This window comes from Coturnix japonica, chromosome 11 (genome assembly GCF_054131305.1).
Source record: "Coturnix japonica strain WE chromosome 11, WE-NBRP24, whole genome shotgun sequence".
Classification (NCBI taxonomy): domain Eukaryota; kingdom Metazoa; phylum Chordata; class Aves; order Galliformes; family Phasianidae; genus Coturnix; species Coturnix japonica.
Genome location: NC_140673.1, coordinates 6,813,588 through 6,832,927, shown reverse-complemented (window position 1 = coordinate 6,832,927; position 19,340 = coordinate 6,813,588). Strand labels below are relative to the sequence as shown.

General features: G+C 40.3%; 1 protein-coding gene across 5 annotated transcripts in view; it reads right to left on the bottom strand.

Moving 5' to 3' along the window:
* The window catches only part of SMG7 (SMG7 nonsense mediated mRNA decay factor), a 40,746-nt gene that overhangs the window by 11,704 nt on the left and 9,702 nt on the right, over positions 1-19,340 (bottom strand). For 2 of the 5 annotated variants that reach the window (XM_015869582.3, XM_015869584.3), the window contains exons 2-15: positions 16,409-16,440; positions 15,135-15,252; positions 14,527-14,659; positions 12,374-12,545; positions 11,491-11,562; positions 10,670-10,820; positions 10,186-10,321; positions 8,097-8,259; positions 7,174-7,330; positions 5,548-5,618; positions 5,161-5,221; positions 4,547-4,666; positions 3,737-4,169; positions 13-157 (exon numbers count right to left, since the gene is read on the bottom strand). In XM_015869582.3, the coding sequence (XP_015725068.1) occupies positions 13-157; positions 3,737-4,169; positions 4,547-4,666; positions 5,161-5,221; positions 5,548-5,618; positions 7,174-7,330; positions 8,097-8,259; positions 10,186-10,321; positions 10,670-10,820; positions 11,491-11,562; positions 12,374-12,545; positions 14,527-14,659; positions 15,135-15,252; positions 16,409-16,440 (1,964 nt within the window). Of the gene's footprint in view, positions 1-12; positions 158-3,736; positions 4,170-4,546; positions 4,667-5,160; positions 5,222-5,547; positions 5,619-6,293; positions 6,443-7,173; positions 7,331-8,096; positions 8,260-10,185; positions 10,322-10,669; positions 10,821-11,490; positions 11,563-12,373; positions 12,546-14,526; positions 14,660-15,134; positions 15,253-16,408; positions 16,441-19,340 lie in introns of those variants that run through there. The other 3 variants (XM_015869583.3, XM_085510934.1, XM_085510935.1) reach the window with 2 other exon arrangements.

Sequence of the window (19,340 nt, the reverse complement as noted above, 5' to 3'; positions counted from 1 at the left end):
GAAAGCAATTACCTGGCCGGCTGGGAAGTGGGGGGAAGGCTCCTGGGTGATGAATGGGGATGAACTGCGAACTGCTGGCCTGACTTGGAGTCTGAGTTACGGGTGTTTTCCTAGCTTCGGACACCGGAGTCTTCCTCATCTCCGTCTGGGATTTCACCTAATGCAAAATAAAACAAGAAGAATTTAGATTACTTTTCCTGTAAATACCCACATCACAGCTCAAGCCAAAAACCAAACTCAGGTTGTCTGAGAGACCATCTTCTTTTGCCCCAGGTGTTAGGAGGAGGTTTGGAACATCAGAATGCAATTCCTTGCTCTCTGACCCCAGGCAGGCGACTGTCCTATGGTACTCCTTGCCTCACAAAAGCACCTGAAAGACAGCTATCTCAAGACTGCAACAGGCTCCTTCTCTAGTAAGGAAGTGGGAATCAGACATAATAATATCCTCAGACCATACAAAGGGCTTACCAAGCTACTCACTGACAGTGCCTTAAAAAAAAACCAACAATGCTATTACTGCTTCTCCTAGGGCACTGCTACAGCCTACTACATGCTACTTACCTGCAGCACCTTAATAAACAAACACTACCACCTTCTTCCTACATAACTTTTTTCAACCTCCTTTTGTGCTGCTGTATATGCACAAACTCCGGAATATCATGAAACTCTTTTGATCAATGGCATATATAACAAATAGCAGAAGTGCTTAACCTCTTTCAGTTTACTGTGTAACTGCTGTATGTTGTTAAAAGAGCTGCACCAGTTAAAGGCAGAGAGAAGAATGTAATGTAATGTTTACCTGATTCTGAGTCAGTTGCAGTCTGGGTCTTCCTGGAGAGGAAGACAGAGGGGAAGACTACTTTCCCTTTCTGTTCAGCTCGGCAGAACTGCCTGGAATGCAAGATGGAGCAGGCAGGAAATAGACAGCAAGCAAGGAACCCGGGCAACACAGAAAGGGCCCAGGAGCAGACCTGACGCCAAGCCTCAGAGGTGATTGAAAGAAAGGGGTTTTCATCAGGGGCCAAATGAACCCCCCCATAAAAAAAAACATCAGTGTGGAATGTATTTCAACATTTAGTGCTGCTGATTTGAAAGGACTAAGAGAACAGGTGCATCTTTCCAAAATATGATCAGGTTGGGGGGACAGATGCATTCAAATTTTCAAGCCTTTCTCCCATTTAGAAATTATGGGAACATAATTTGGTTTTTATTTTATTAAAAATGTCGGATATGAAACTGGGAGGTTTGGGTGTATTTCTTATCTCCCGTTAGAAAAAGCTGGGAGCAAACTCCTCCTCATGGTCTGGCTGATGCTAAATACCATGAATAATGTAGCAACTTCTGCTCCCATTCTCATGCCACATCTGCTCACTGCCCACCTTTGCCCTTCATCACATTCTGAATATTTAACTCATATTATCCCTTTTTTTCCCTCCACAACAAGTCAAACATTTTTATAACCAAAACCACACGCATTTTCTCATAGTAATGTCAGAATTCAAAGATGCTTCTCTGGCAGTGGGATTTCAAATCCTAGCCTAACATACACTGAAAGCTACAATAAAACATCCCCAAAGGTGGCTTCTGAAAGCTAACTTACTGAATCTGTTTAATCAAGAAAGACATATTTCAATTGCTTCCCTTGCTTCAACTTGATCTCACCTCAGAAGCAGCAATACTACCAAACCTTTACATCCCTACTGGTCTTGAGGCTTCCCACCTAGTGTTTGGGTGAGGCACCATTTCCTCCCAGTGGCCTTTCAAAAATACAATACCTTGAGTAAGTTCTGCATTATATCTTTCTTTGCATCTAGCATCATCACCTCTACTGAGGAAAATCAACCTGTGCCACATTTTCATGATCCTGTGCATGCAATTTCCCCACTAATCCACGAAACAGGATTAATTACTTCCCTACAGCATTCTTAACATTTTTGCAAGGTAGGATCTGCAATGACTGTAGCTTTGAGGCTTTTGAATCGACTACGAAGTAGATAAAGCTTAAAGTTTCAAGGAAAGAGAAAGCAAGTAGACCTCTGACTGGTACAGAACCTACACTGGCTTTTTTTCAGCAGGGGAAGGAGAACACCCTCCCCATGTTCTGCAGTAGATATGGGTAAATAAGTCCTCCCAGTTGTATTAAATAAAAAAAATTCTGTAATTGTTAATGTAAATAGAGCTGATCAGGCTAAAAAGTCAAGGTTAATAACTAGGAAACAAGAGATGAACACTAACCAGACAGATCAGAACACAGTATGCTACAGTTGGGTTTGAAACGTGTTTTGGTGGTTTTATAAGTCTTAAAACTAAAAAAAAACCTTTAAAAAAAAAAAAAAACTAAAAAAAAAAAACCAAAACAAACCATTAAATATTTGATGGATCAACTAAGTCAAAATGACAGCATCTACCTTATGCAAAAAACCACACAGACTTATCAGAACATCATGTTTTTTCAAGTCCTTCTTTTTCAGGACTGTGGCACAAACACTGAGACTGGGATTTATGCTCAGGCCTGCAACCACATTCCAGACATGTTCAATAAAGAAAATTCCTGTTATTCTAACTCACCTACCTAGGCTGTTTTTCAGGTACCAGTCTCTTGTTCAGTGACTCACAAGCAACTGCCACATGGTTTCTGCAAGCTACTCTCCTTCACACCAGCAAAGGCCTTGCCAAAAAATAACAAATGCTGCCAGTGCAGACCTTCCAGCTCATAATGACAACGCCTAACAAGAAATAATCAGGAGGATAATAAAAATGATTCGAGGGTCCTACCAATGCAAGCTATAAAGGCTCAAAGAACTGGTTTGTCTAGACTAGGGAAAACAAGATCTTGCAAATAAGGCTATCAGAGAGTAGAAGTAGTTGGCTTACGCAGTGGCAAGGGAGATAAGTGCATAAGGAAAAAGATTTTCCTTGTAAGAATGGTGAAGAACTCACACAGTTTCTCTAGAGAAATAACAGCATCTCCCCATCACTGTCATTAAACTCCTCCAGACAATACCTGGAAACGGCTGAGATACAGACAAAACTCTCCAGGTACAGACTAGATAAACCCTGAAATTATCACTACACCCCAATGGAAGCCAGAACAGTAAGTTCTGCTTAAAAGGTGGCCATTTTTTGTACACAATGCTCATGTAAGTGCAGGAAAAAACCCACACCTTCGAAAAACACAAGTAGAAAAGAACCGCTGATGTGATAACCAACAATTCTGAACAAGGACCTGAGCAGTCTAATTGCAGTCTAAAAGCTGTGTGGCTTTCTTTACTTTCAAGGAGGTCTATCTGACTTCACATGTAGTACAGTGATGCAGTCAATTTATTGAATGTGCAAGCAACTGAACTGAAAATGCAAAGTACCACCCAGCTCCTTCACAGTAAAACACAGCTGGGAAAGAGTGTGACTAGGACCTGGTCATGCAAGCTGCTCTGTTAACCTGACCAATATGTGGAACAACAGCTACAAGTCCTTGCTCTTTAAAAACATGAACACACAAAATTTTACTTTTCACCACTCCTCAACTTTTCCTCCCCCCAAAATTGAGACAGCATTAAGGAAAGGGGCAGAAATCCAAAGATAATTAATGACTGGTCTCTGAGGTTCTTTGCGCATTACAGGTATCTGCAGGATCCATAGAGACCTCAGTTCTACAGTATTCTGTGCAAGCAGTGATGGCCCTCACTCAAATATCATACTGCCTAAGATACAGTGTCCCTTTGATCTCAAGGCTTACCTGAACTGCCACATTCTGCTTTCCTGCTTCCTGTATCTTATCCACACCGCATTTCTTTGTTTCGGTCTTTCTTTTGTTGTTATCCTTCTTTCCATCATTCTTATTGGCTACTATTCCTTTGCTATAGTCCCGTCTTTCCCTACCCACATCCTTAGGAGGATAGATTCGCCCTTGCTCTCTGTTCATTTCTCGTGGCTTAATATTTTCTTTAAACGTGACCATTGGTTTTTCTCCTGAGTCACAGTTGTTTAAACTTCTGCCAGATGACAGAACTGATTTGAGTCCAGGGCTCCCATCTGTGGACAGCGGCTCTGCAATAGATGTTTCCTGCAAGGCGAGGCTCTCTTTGGCTTCACTAGGGTCTTCTAGTATTAATTCTGGGATTTCAGTCAAGAACAACAGCTTTCCCACCTCATTTTCACACTGAATCAGCCTGAAAAAGACAGAGGAATTGAAAAGCAAATCCAAACAGATTTTCATGTGGTAATCTCACACATTAGCACTCTTGCTACTGCTGTTCCTCTCTCTCATCTCAAGCTTTGCTTCAGTATCACTATGAAGGCCTTATCAAATATGATGTTTCACTACAAATACATTCCTATCAGAACTAGCTCATGTAACAGCATACTAATTCACAGCACGTTATTAGTGCTGTCAGTCTTTCAGCATTAGTGAAATGCATACACCTCATATAAAATTGCTCTTTAAAATAATGAGAAAAAACAAGTTCACCTCTGTCACTTGTACTGCCTAAGCTTACAGTAGCAACTGAAAAATCACTATTTGCTACCTAAAGCTATTTGTGATTACCTGGGCTGGTTATCAGCAATCCATTTGCCTGTGAAGATCAGTCGCTGTTGCCGTATCCGACGCTGTTGCCCTTCTTTGTCTCCTGTAATTGCCTGGTGGCCTTTGGAAAAATCCAAGTTCCTAGCATTGAAATAAGAGAGGGAATAATATCAATTACACTGCTCCCCTCAGCAAAACCACATTCCTTTAGAAATACAACCAGTCAGTATTACTTTATCATAACTTCTGGTACTTCACCAGATCCCACTCAAAATGAGACAGTTACAGATGTCTGAGTTACAGATTCAATTCTCTACGTTAAAGATGCATATTTTTGGAGCATGACATTAGTCACAGGACACAGAAGAAAGCAAAATTATTTTCCTCATTTCTTATTTTTTTCCCTTTCAGTTTATAGTAGCCTGAAGACTGCAGAAGAGAAAGTCATAAGCAATTCTGTAAGCTTATAATTTTCCTCAGAGCTTTACTGTAGACTGGCACAGAACTTATTTTCCTCTTCAAAAATGGAGATCAAAGCCCTGTGTTATCCATTCCACATAGTAGCACAGGGAACAGGTCAATGTCTACCAAAGCAGCAACACTAAAAAGAACAGTTGCCTTTAGCTGTCACCCACCTGAATGAGGGCCTCAGAGCCAAGAATCCTTGCAATTCAAATTCTTCAGGTAGGGGGGTTGCTGGTGAATAGACAGTAAACAACATAAGGAAAGCATTAATGCATTTAGTACAGAATAGTAAAAAGACACCTCAGCAAGGTCACTACACACAGCAAAGCCTCCTGCTAATGTGCTCCACTGTACTAGTCTACCCTGCAATCTGAGGAGATAAAAAATGATACAGTAGAGCACAGTCAGCTGAGCAAGATAAAGCAGCATTTGCCACGTGTTCGTAGGCATTCATACAACTTGTTCAGCTTTTACCTTCCAACTACAATTTCTCACATCTGAAAAAGCTTTATTGTTCCATTTGTTATTTTTAAAGCACAGACTAGAAGTATTCTTACCATTATTATTGGATAGATCTTCCTCATGAGGATGGAAGCTGTTTAGAAGAGAAATCAGCCAGGGCCATATGCTGCAAATCAGAAGGCAGACAAATTACGTGAAAACCACACAACGTGAAAGTTGCTCACCTTATTAGAAAAATGTTGAAATCTATTACACTGTTACAGTTCATATTAATTCTGATTTCCAATCAAAGGTTTTTCCTCAAGAAAAGCCATCTTGAAGAACTTGGTATTTTCAAAAAGCCAGCCTAAGGCTACCCAGGAAGCCAGACTCTTGCAAGTATCATGTTCATAAGCCAACAACTCAGGAAGCTGGCTATGAATTTAACCAGGCAAAAATACTTCATGAGCAAAAGTTCAAAGGGATCTGAACTTGGTTGCAATCTGTGTTTTCCAGTCCAAAACTGTCTACTCTCAAAGACAGTAAATGAATCAGTTTGGAAGTAAAACGTTATCAAGATACACCTGGCTGTTTTACCAACATCAGCAAAACTCTGTGGCACTGAAACAGATACCAGAAAGGTAAGAAGGCCTGAAATAACTGCAATTAAAAGTAGGGGTTAGCTAGCAATAACCCAAGCTTGCCCCAGCAGAACTAGTACAAGCAAGGACTGGAAATTGCTTATAAAGGCCTTAAAAAATAATTTAAGAATCACAACAATCACTGCAAAGCTGCTTAACATTTAACTACCACCAACAGCCTGCTTTATTTATTAATTTCATTTCTTTTAAAGAGCTCCAACCTAAAGTGTAGACATCCTTCTTTGGCTTTTGCAATGGGCATCATGGCTATGAAAGCAGCAGGCAAATGATTTTATAGCACGTTAATGCTGATACATTGATTTTTGTCTTCAGTTCTTGTCTTCAGGTTCATCTGCCTTTCCTATTTCAGATGCTCCTTTAGTCTGGAGTAGGGTTAAGTCAGCGAAGCAAACTGCTTTCATGCTGTTTTCTTACAGTGGCAGTCCTAGGAAAAATACTCATCCAACTGTGTCAGTAACTGCTCCAGTCTAAAGAAACAACTCCTAGATCAGAAACACTTAACTGCCATAATTCATGGAAAGTTCACAGGCTATAAACAAGTTGGTTAGTTTTCAACTATTTAAGCATGTTTATGAGATTAGAGGCAGAAGTAAAAAACCAGCAAGAGTCCAGAACAGTAATGTTTGTGCTGACATTCATTTTCTCTACCAAAGCCTATTTATTTCCATGATCTTGAGCCAAAAAATATCTGGATTCCAACGCTGCCCAAGCTGATGACTTACTGCATGAAATCAAGGCGAGTATTTTCCTGCCATCTACCTCAATAAATCTGAGAAATCATTACAACAGACCTGACTAATGGTACATTCAGTTACGCTCAAGTTGAATGTTATGAAGCAAAATCCTCTGATCTTAACCTTTAAAAGTCACAAGCAACCCTGAAGCCAATTTAAAACCAAATAAAACACCAAACTTGCTCAGGTATCAGAAGTGTCACTGTTGTTTTATGAACACTGTAAGCAGATTTTACAGATGACAAAAATCACAGGGGATGTAACAACGTCTAGGACTAGCTTCCCTACTAATCTGTATATCATCAGTATCTTATACAATTAAATGTATCAAAAGATTAACACTCACTACCGTCTTTCATCAACTACTGCCTCCTGGAAAACACTGGGCCTAAGTTTCAGCCAGTCCATTGAAACCTTCACTGCTGGAAGAGGATATGCAGCCCCAGAGTCCTCCTGGTAGTCATTTTGTAAAGGGCACTTGCACAGAACACCAAGAAAGGACACTAGAAAGGGAGAAGAGAAAAAACATAGTACAAGAACAACAGTTTCAAACTGGTCAAACGATCTTATCAAATAAATCCCTATCATAAAAGCATACTTTTAAGCAATCCAATTACTTCATCTTAAATTCAGTGGTAGATCAGAACTCTTTCCCCAACCTATATGTAGTTTTCTACCATGAAGAATGTTTTTTTCACTTTTTTCTTCCCTCCTTTCCTGTAAGTAAAATGCAAATTCTTTTGATAAGCCAGTAAAATTCAGCGAGAGAACCCCATTACAATCAGACCAGAAAATACTTGTTTGCATGTTATAAGTGATCAACACTCAACCAGATATCTCTACCCATATTTTATTCACTTTCCCATGTCAGCACATACACAAATTCATGGAGCTAGCATCTGCGGGTAGGCAGCTGTTAGAGCACACAGGCTTAGGAACAGTACCAGAAAAAAATGACCACGGTGCTTTCACAATGAACTTCAGGCTGGAATCTGTAAGCTGAGTCTAAGCCCTTACGGGTTAAGCAAATCAGAAGTATAATAGGTCAAAAATGCTCTGCACTTCTACATAACATTATCAAGGGCATAGAAGAGCTGGGACCTACTCTGTCAATACCAGGTCACCCTCAGTCCTAGCAAAATAGCATTCATCAGTAGCATCACGACCCTGCATAACCACCCACTCTTAACTTTGCACCATTTGACAGCAGATGACTAATGGATTCCATGTAAAAACAAGAGAAATACAAAGAGCAGTCTTCATACTTACTGAAGAGAGCCAGTTGCTGTGTCCAGCAAAGCTGCTCATCCTGGCTGTAACTGTGCTGCTCTGTCTCATTGCTGAAATCTCGTAGGTGATGCAGTTGAAACAGATTGATAACAGTAATATGTACCAGCTGCTGAGAATTGAAGGCCTTTTGAAATAACAACCTCTGCAACAGAGACATACATACAAAACATGCATTTTTATATGGTAAAGCACACTCCTGAAAGGATCAGTAGCTGCCACTGCACTGCTGGACTAATGTGTCTGCCCTCAAGGCAACACTCACTCCACATTTTTTCAGGTCATCACTAATAGTGCAGCACAACATGTTCCCAGCAGGACACAGGCAGATGCCTGATGTTAAGCCCAAGGTTTTTGCTCATAGAAGTAACAAATCAAGAAGCCCTTTAGGAGTGGTTCTCTTTCAGAAAAAGCGTGGCTATGATATGCAATTACAGCACTGTCATGCAATGCAAGAATTGCACGGGCATGTGTGTCCACTGTACTTTTCTGCCTTTCCAAGAAATGTCAGTGATAGGGTGACATTTGAAAATAAAGAAAACAGGAAAATTTAACCATTGAGTGGTTACGTATTAAAGACTAACTCCATGTGTCATAGAGCGCTGTGGTTGCCTGGAATAGTATATTTACAAATGCCCATGCTGCATGCATTGGTATAGACACACTTCAACAGAATCATCTGCCTCACCCCCCCAGCTCAAGCATCGTTCCCCTAGGCTCATCACTGGTGAGCTCTGTTTTGTCCCTCCCCTTGTCATAGCTAGTGTAAAGCTCTTTCAATAAGCCCCACTAGCTTCTGTGCTTGAACTCATTGCCCCCTTTGAGACAGGCCTGAACCAGGCCCCAGGAAGGCAGCACACTTCCAGACGGCTGCCCCTACAACTGCTCTCCTCATTCACAATTAACATCAGACACACAATTAAGTAGTTATCCACCATACACACAACTTCACATCCACATTCAACTCAGATGAGTCAGAAGAGCTGCTCTCTAGTAAATTAAGCGTTGTGCGATGTAAACTAAAAAAGTAACCCAAGCAATAAAGTAGGGCTTGATTAGCTCTACTTTAACAGTATGGATCAGTTAAAAAAGTAATGCCTGAGTCACAAGCCTGAGCAATGCTTGTAGTTATTGATTATAAGCACTGTGGAAAAAAGAGAACTTGCTCAACAGTCAACAACATGAAGAGAGATGCAATTACTTAATTCTGAAACTCTTAGCACTCAAGCAGCTCACATTCAAAGCTCATACAAGTCAAGCTCTGCTTTTATTTCAATGACTATTTAGATGTAGCATTTTTCACGCAATGTAAACTGACACTGTGAAGATCATTTGTATTTCTTTATGTTGCTAAGACACACACCTTTATTTTAATTTGGAAAAACATTTATGTTTGCTCTGTTGAACTTATCCATGCTCTGTGTTCATTTTCTACTAATGAAGATGTTTCCAGAAGGCACATAACAGTTAATACTGTATGTTCCCTTTGAATTGTACTACCTTGCACCCATACCTTTTAAAGTTCTTTCTGTTTCAGTCTTTGCTGTATTGTTCAGCTTAACGAGCTGTCTGCATAATTAATAGGTACTCCTGGATTTTCCAGAGGAAACATGTTCTGAAAAGTCCTAGTCTACACACAAATTAAGGTTGTGCTTTTAAAGGCAAGTCACTGACAAGAGAAGCTAGTTGTCTGAGGAAGATTAAAAGCAGTCTTATTATCCAGTGGCAGTGATGGTATGCCATCCAAAAATGAAGCATTCAAAACTCTTCAGGCAACTCAGCCAAGACTTTCCAGATTAGAGGCATCCAAGAATCATCCAGGTTAAGAAGCAGAGAATCAGTTTCATTCACTGATTTATACACCAACAATGGAGGAAAAAAAAATAATCCTAGTATTTTGCAGAAGTCAACAGAACTATGCATTATTAACTGTGATGCAAGCCTTCCATAACTGGCTGTGTGAGCTCCATTTACTTTAGCATGTGAAAAATTATTATTGGACTGTAATTTCAGAACTCTGCTGCTAAAAATACCCTCTTCAATATACTAATTAATACTTGTTAGAACTAACCTTGAACTGTTCTTCCAGCTTTTCTCGAAGAGGGCTCAGCTTCTCCAAGCTCTTACTCAGGTACACATGGCCATGGAATTTAATAAACGCCTTGATGAAGTCAGACACACTCCATCGAGTCTTCACCTCATCACGACTATATTCAGGAAAAAAAAAAAACAAAAAAAACACCTGGCTTCAGTCTATGGAATCAGACAGAGCTGCATGTAACATTACAAGCTTTCTCTGTGAAGGTCAAGAAAGGAAGCAAGGCTGCTTTTTCCTGTTGGCACAACATGACATGCTTTCATCCTGCACTCCCCTACTCGCACTAAAATTATCCCAGAAACAGACTATCCTTTGTTCCACACATACACAAGGATGCTGAGACTGGAAGGGGATGTCAAGGAACTTCAGTTTTCACTACCAAACAAAACTATGTCCCGGCAAGGGAGGCAATCCCCTCCATCCTGTCTGAACATAAATACATCGTGCTTAGCCTCACCTTTCCAGTGCTTTAGAAAGTGCTTTTTGTAGGTTAGTGGATGCAGCTGGGAAAGGAAATTTCACAGCAATGCTTCTGCAGTAGTAGAAAATTGTGGTCAAGTGGTCTCCTTTGGAAGAAGCTAGAATAGCCAGCTGATTATAAGGCTGACCTGAAGGAGAGAAAATACAAGTTGTCCAACAAGTGTCATTAAGTGAAGCAGGATAGATTTGAGTTCAAGTCTGGTCACTTTAAAATGGAGTAAAAAGTCCTACAATTTTTAATAGACAAGGTTCAGATTAGTCTGGTCACCCTTTTCCTCCAGCCTAATTATCAGTATCATTCAAAAGAAAAAGCTCTGACATTTGTGGTACAAATATATAGCTTGCCATATCTTTCAAAATTAGATGACAAACACTCTGCAAGATTTTTATATACATAAGATACTTTCAAACCAGGCTTTCTACAACCAACATATTTATTATCATATAGTAAATTAAGGCCTAATCCAGTTTTACTTCATGAAACTGATCTAAATATCAGTAGTTAATAATTTTGCCTGCAGTGTAAAGCTTTTGTTATAGCACAAAGAACAGTTAAGATATAGCTAAAAAACTGAATGACTAATTCAGCATAATGCAGCAGCAGAAGTCTGAGTGAAGCCATGTTATTAAATATTCACAAAGTAGAAAACTGACACTGATTAGGTAAACAGCTATTATCTAAATGATTTACTGATTGATTAGGCTTTTCTTGTACAATTGTTTCCAACCACTACACAAGGCAGATAGTTCAAATCTTCCTTTCAAATTATAGAACTAATCAGTATCCCCCCAACTCACCATTAGAAGGGACAAGCTGAGCTGCATGTCTGTAGTAAGACTCTGCCTGGCTTGTCTGATTCCTATATCGAGCTAAATAAACAAAAAAACCAACAAATTGAGACCAAACAAAAGCAATCTTCCTACACTTTAATACAACTCAGTTTACCCCAAGAGTGTTGTATTGTCATTTTAGAAATAAGTATCAGCACTTACAAGTATGCCAAACAGCAAGAAGATTCAACAAATTAAATGTTATAAAGAGATTCTTTTACCTCAGGTTCAGTTGTCATGTCTTATTTTCTATTCAGAAAGATGCTGTGCCAACAAGCAGCACACCCAAAGAGCTACAAATATATTTTTTATACTTATCTGCATAACCAGTAACTACATGTACTTTTAGATTATTACACAAACAATTGCAGAGTCCTCTAAAAACAGAATTTCTTACAACATTTAGTTCTAGTTAAAGGAATTTGTCTGCCCAATTTAATGTCAAAATCAAAACCTCATTTATGAAAGGCTGGATTCCTAACCATCTTCTTTATATCCAAGAGGTTCAAAAGTAATGTTCTGAAATGGAGAAATATGCCAGCCTGCTGCAACATGTTTTTCCTAATAGTTACCAGTTTCAATAGTTCAGTGTGTGCACCAGCCATAGCATGGACTATGCAGTTAATACGCTAGGATACAAGATCCCACTAAATCCCTACAAAGCAATCCTTGAATTGAATGTAGTGAAGTGTAACACATCAAAAATGCCTAACAGTGTAGCCTTCCCCTGCAACAGTGAAGTATACCACCAGCTACCAACTTGGAACACACACACATAGATTCCTTGCTGTGGAAGTTAAACACAGAGACAGAACTCAGAGTCCCACCTCTTCTTGCTTTAAAAACTCACCAATATCTCCGAGGTGGACAAGGCAGTGCTGGCAGATGTAGGAGCAGGAGCTAGACTGTGGCTTCACTATGGCGCTGGTGTGCGTCTGTTTATTGCTAATGATTCCCAGCTGGGAAGACTTCACACGACATGGCAAGTCTACATTAAAAACTGTGCACAATTCCTGTAATAACTAGAAAAACAGGTCTAATTTAGTAGCAGTTAGAGACAGCAATCAAAACAGTACTGAAACAGCAGACAAAATTGGCACACAAATCACCACTCAGAGGCATGGATTAGGTGAACATGCTTGAAGTCAACAAGTCTAGGTTACTGAACGAGGATTTGCATTACTTTATGTGGAAAGCACAGAGCTTTATATTGCTCTATGCTTTGCAGAACTGTGAGGAGAATTTTTACTGGAGCTGTGCATCTCAAAGCAGCAAGCACCTCAATTCCCATCTATTCAAGTTACTAAGCATCAGCGGAGATCAATGACCAGAGGCGTATAAGTCTTGCATTTGTTTATAAAATAGAGGTAGTATTTTTGGTACCTACGTGAAGAACCACCATTCTCTGACAGTTACAGGCAGGTACACGCTATTCACCCTCTGAAGAAACTCAAAACACAAGAAATAGCACTCCCTGGGCTTTAACTTAAGGGATTAGCTTGAATAACACCAAGCCTGTAGGCAACACAGGGCTAAAGTGGCTGAGTTATCCCATTGGGTGGACTGCCAATCAGTAAATATTTGTGCTAAGCCAACAATGAGACTCAGTGAACTCAGCAGCCACTTAATCAAATATCTCAAAATTTGATCAAGGAAAAGCTAAACTTTGACATTCTAATTAGAGCTTTTGAAGTTTTCTTCCTAATGGACTTAACTGAATGTCTTGAAATGAACTGTTTATTCTACCAAGTTCCACAGTTAAAAATCTAAGTAAAAATTGTTAGACTTCCTCCCAGGTGGGAACACACTCAATCTCCAAAGAAAATAAACCTGTGGCAGAGTCCCACTGCCAGATAAAGGCATTCAGAAAGCCAAGGACTGATAAGAGATGAGCTCTGCCAGCAGATAAAGATTCAATGCTTTGTTTGTTTGCTGCAGAAAATGGTTGGTGTTAGATCTACTGTATAAAAGACACTGTAGATGGGTAGGGAGATTAAAAAAAAAAAAAAAAAAGGAACCTCACAAATGAAAGAATAAAAGGGAAACTTGACATCTTCCAACATGCTGAATCATGAGAACTCATGTTCTTTCCAAAATGCCATTTATAAAGGCCTCGCTGAAGGAAAGTGGGTATCATGGCTGAGCTGTCTTTAGACTAAAAATGGAATGATTAACATGACAGACTGAGAAAGACACGATTCTGTGGTGTCATATAGAAGAGCAAAGTTTCCTGAAGCATTGCTAGGAAGAAAGAGTTTTGCAAGACAAATGATGCAGATGGTAGATACCTCCTGGCAACCAAGCCACAGCCTGTCCAACTGGCTGCTTCCAACAAGAAGCAACCCAAAAAACAATGCCCAAGATAGGATAAATAGAACAATAACAAACCAGTGTAGTTTCAGGGGAAAAGAAAAAAAGTGACTGATTTGCATGTGGTCAAAATCAAACCCAGATCTGATGAGGAAGGAAGGACCTATGCTAACTGTTGCAACCCATTGCCAGCACAGACTAGGCGTGATAAAACAGGGCACTACCTGAGATACAGGTGACAGCACTGACAACACTGTTAAGCACACAAATGGGGGAAGAAAAAAAGGCAAGTTAACTGTAAGAAGGCCATTACCACACACTAACTTGTTCTCTTCAGAATTCTACAAACCGAAATCTAACCATGCACAACAGTGGCACTAAATCAGGCATCATCACAAAAAAATAAGCTGTATTTATTGTAAACAGTTCCTAGGAAACATTAACTCAGTGCTCACCACTGGCAAAAGAGTTACAAGGAAGGGACCCAGAACACAGCACAAAACATTATGCCATCATGCAAATCCTCAGTGCGTCCACATTTGGGAACAAGCAGTTGGTTGAGCAACACAGGAGAACTGACAGAGGTCATTCAAAGCTTTACAAAGGCACCACATGCATGTGGCATATGACTGAAGCGTGCATACTTCCAGACTACATAGATGTATCACAACCAAGAGATTTTTTGCAACTTACCTGTGTGTAGAAGCCACTAGCTGCCTCTAGGAACAGAGAAAGGTTTGCCTGAACTTCACTGCGATTTGGATTTGCTCTATTTTTCGCTTGACCCTGCAGCGTTGTGATCTGATTTTTAAAGGCATGATTCCAACTGAAAACAAAAGAAATGCTTTCCTTTTTATTTTGAAAGTGTGTTATACGCATACCATAAGAAACAGGAAAGAGCTGTTTATTACAGAGCATTAAACATGAAAATGAACTGCATTAAATTCAGACATCATTCAGAGTAGAAATATTAAATATGGAAGAATTATCTTTCCTACCTCCCATTATCACAGAAATCAATCCTGATACTGTATAGCTAATGTTCCCTTCCTTCTCCTCCTTCCACCCTGCTTATCAAAACTCAAGCCTGCGTGACACAGTTGCTGCTGTAGAATACTCATCTGTGGAACTCTTAATCTAATCCACAGTGAATTCTCATGTCCCACCCCAACAAAGCTCTCATTTTAAAGGAAATAAGGCAATCATTTCATAGGAAACAAATCACTTTTCTGTAAGCACTGGGATTTCCTGCCCATCAGCACACGTTACACACACACACAGATTTAATGATATGTACTTACAGGTCCTGCTCCACTTTTTTATCTAAAGCGTACTCCAAATCAGTCACAAGCATTTTCTGATATAAGTCCTGTAGAGCTTGTCTGGATGTCCAGACTTCTGCTGGACCCAGCTTTGAATCTGAGCAACAAAAAGCAAAAATGGACAATAGTTTTTAAGTACTCAAATTGCATTGATTATCCACTGCCCTACCAAATAAAAGAAGTACAGTACAGTATAAGAGGCCAAACACCCACTTTTCTCACAGATTCATTAGAACTTTGAAATACAAAAACAACAGAGGGACTGGGATTAATCTTATAATGAAATAACTAGAAATTAAAGTCAGCAGCAGGAAAGCTGGACTCTCCATAAGCCATTATGTTGTAGAACTTCTTGTCACTGGATGAATTCTAAAAATCCAGAGGAGGCTGAAAAACTTAGTAGAAAAGAAATCCATCAAGAGCGAGTAAGTAGGAGAGTCCGTGAGCTAATGCTGTTTAGGGGAACACCACAGGGAAGCATGGCTGCATGCTTGCCATTTTCTAAACACTTTGCTGCCTTCTGCTCAACATCATTTGAAGGTGAGTGCAAACATAGTCCCCTACTATCACAAACTACACAGTACAGTTACCCAAGCCTTGTAAAATCACCCAGGCTGTGGCTGCTGGAGCACACAGGACACACGTTGCCCCAGGGAAGCCATTCTGCTGGGCTAGATGGATAAAGGCAGTCAGAATGTTCCTGCAGGGAACCCACCAACCTGCTGCATGTGCTACACCAAGACGCTAATCTTGGCTGAGCATGGGTTTACTGTTCAAGTGGTTGAAACATTAATACAAACCACTCTCATTTTCCATAAATAACCAGTTTAAAAGGCAGCTTGTAGCATATTGTAACACGTGATTGTGTTTGGATCACCATTTCCATCACCAGATTTCTGTACACTAGCAAGATCCTATCCACACTGCTAACCCAAAGTGCAGCAGCTCCTGCAATAGTCTGGACAGGAGTTTCTTTCTCACCTCTAAAGAGAGAGAAACAGGAATATGATCCGTTTCCAAATGCTTTTTAACATGCTGAAAGTCAACTTTAAGAATACATGTATTTTAGATATAGAAGAGACAAGCACAGTTGTTAAGATTACATTGATATTTATTTACATGCAGAGAACAAACTTTGAACATAATGCTGCACAGAGAAATCTCAGGAGTGTAAGTGCAAGGAGCACACAAAAGGAAGACAAACAATAAGCAAACATTATTAGCTAGATCCACTACATAACAAAGGCAATTACCTGTCATGTCAGCCTTCAGGACTTCTGCCTGCCTGTAAGAAAGCAATCAAACAATAAATTAGAAAGACACAGATCAAATTATGCTAAACCATATTCATGCAACTCCAAGCATAGAAAACAGGGCCAGCTCCTGTGAGGCTGCCTACAACCTAAACAATCCAGCTTACTACCTGAGTTACACATTTAAGTCACTGCTGTTTATCAATGTTTTCTTCTAATTCCACACCATAATAAAAGTCAGTTGTTCAGCTTTCCCTGCATAGATTAAGTCTGTTTCAGAAAAAAACATAAGAACTAAAGAATATTACACAGTATTGTAAGGTTTGCATGGCAGCAGTGTCCTGGCATATAAGTGGCACTTGCTTACCTGCGACTGGGAATGTGAAATTTACTCCTAATTTTTGGAAACACTACCAAAAAAGATTTTTGCCTGAATTCCACCCCCCAAAAAAATGCTTAGACCTAAATGTTTAGATCTGATTTGTACAACCACCCTCACAAGCTCCCAGGACAAGTACCTGTCATACAAATCTTCTCACTAGCTGTAAGGCAAGCTGCCTCACCTATTTGATAAGCTTACAGCACAATACACTAAAGAGATTATCAGTACATTTTTTAATAAAAAGCATTGGATTACTTCAACGGTTCCTTGAGGCCAAAGGAATGAGGCAGGTCTCACACCAACATGCTGCTCCTCATTTTCACCTAAGGATAACTTGTAAATCAAACAGCTCCAACTGCAGCAGAGACAGCAGCACAAACTAAGAGAGCACAATGTACCAAACCTGCTCTGCATCACTGGCAAGGTATTACTATTTGAGAGCAAAGCATTGCCTCCCAAAGACTGAAGTCTTTGCTGGTGCTTGGAGCAGGTACACATCAGGGCTCAATGATACCTGCAATAGTTCCATACAGAACAAACGTACTTAAATTGGCATTTGCAAATATCATTGGACACTTGGTAATAAAGGTCCCTATATTTTCAAACCAGCTAATATTGCATCAGAATGACTCACTCTGCTGCAAAAATGTGTTGCCTGCCAGCAAGCTTGGTGCAACTCACACTTTATCATTTTAATACCATTCTCAAGTAGCTCCTTGTCTGGCTTGCCTAAGCAGTTCAGCCTGCCTTCAAGTCACATCTTCCCAACCAGTTTGTTAGTCCGGAGTCAAAAAAGCACTAACCACAGCTCATCAAATATCATATTTCAAGCACCTTTGTTAGGACATATAGCTTGGTATACCATGATAGCTACCCCGTTAGGTTTCCTAACTAAATACATATTCAATTCTGTGCTTTAGTTGAGCTTGAAATGCAAATACAATAACTTCCCATTCAAGTCAGTAAAGCAGTTCAACATCTAAAGGACACACTCTTTCATTTACACAGTGAGGAGGTGCCAGGTAAGATCTGGCATGGCACGCCCTACAACACCCACAAAAAGCCCTGACCTCATAGAAACACAGCACAACACGCTGCTTTCCACCATGCCTGGAGGGAAACTCCATTCGGTTTTCCCCTAGCAGTCTCAAAACACCAGCAGCTATTTCAGTTCCTTTATCAAATCCCAGCTACACACTGACAAGGAACTGATGATTTTCAGCACTAAAATGGGTAGCTGGATATGTGAGAGCAACAGGAATCCAACTGCTCGTTGTCTGAATGCCCTACAACTCAAAACTGTACTGAATGGTCTGCGTAGTTTCACTCCCAGGATGAATTATATTCCTGCACTTCCCCTCCCCAGAGGCAGGTGCAGAAATTGCTCAGCAGCAAGAAGTGCCCACAACCTCACAAACCCAAGCAGAGATGCACAACCCACATGGAGGCTTGCTGAAAGACAGGACTGCTCAGAGCTGGCCAGATGTGGGCACTGCAAGAAAGCTCTCCTCCTTCTAAAAGAGTTAGAAAATAAGCAGAGGAAATTATTCATTTATGTGAAATAAGGACTTCCCATTCCTAAGAGGTTTAAAGAAGGGCTGACGCCACCTGCTGTATGACCAGCAGGTCTTGGTGATGTCAGCTCTCGCTGACCAGCAAGACACCTTCAGGCTGAGTCATCCACCCGAACACACCACACACCTTCTGCCCTGAAAGCACAGCCTTCATGCACTTAGCAATGATATTCCTTGAAAAACTCCACCAGCCGACATCTTACTGTCATTTTTACACATGCTACTGAGTTTAAAGCTTGTTGCCACTGAAGTCAGGGTGCAGCTGACTTCCTGACCAATGGCTTTATCAGGTTATAGCTGGAGATCAAAGCCACACAGTCACTCAATTCAGAAACAGTGCAACTCTGAAAGCAAAGAAAACCAGCAGAAAGCAAAGCAGGCACCACCTGCATCCCCTCCACAGGGAACCCTGCTCCATGACCTTTTTGCTCATTGGTGGCATGATAAGAAAGTGGATAGAATTGGAGTTTTACTATTTTTGACTTCTTCCTCTTCAACTCCCCCCTTCCTCCTTGTCTAGGCTCCATTAGAAATAAGTCATAATAATTACCTTCAAAAAGCAGCCACCAAAAGCAGCTCTTTCCCCAAATTTGATCAGAACTGACAGTCCTCATCCCTTCCGTCAGCTTTATTCAGACTCATTTTTTTCTTCTCCAGCTTCATGAAAGTCTCTTAAAAGTTCCTTTGCCTCCAGATTTAAAAAAGATGTGCCCATGAGGCAAATGCTACTCTAAGGGAACTCTATACAGGCTTGCTCTCCTATTTAATCTTCATGGGAGTAAAACGTCTCTATCCCTCCTTAAAGAAGAAGCAGGAAGCATTAAGACTAGTGCTTGTTAAGCACAGCTGAGTTTTGTAACAGTAGTTTTAAAACACTGACCATACAGTCCATCTTGACCTATTAGCCGCCCAGAATATTGTTCTACTGGACACACACAGAAAACTAATCTCTACACACATACTGCTTATGGTTGAA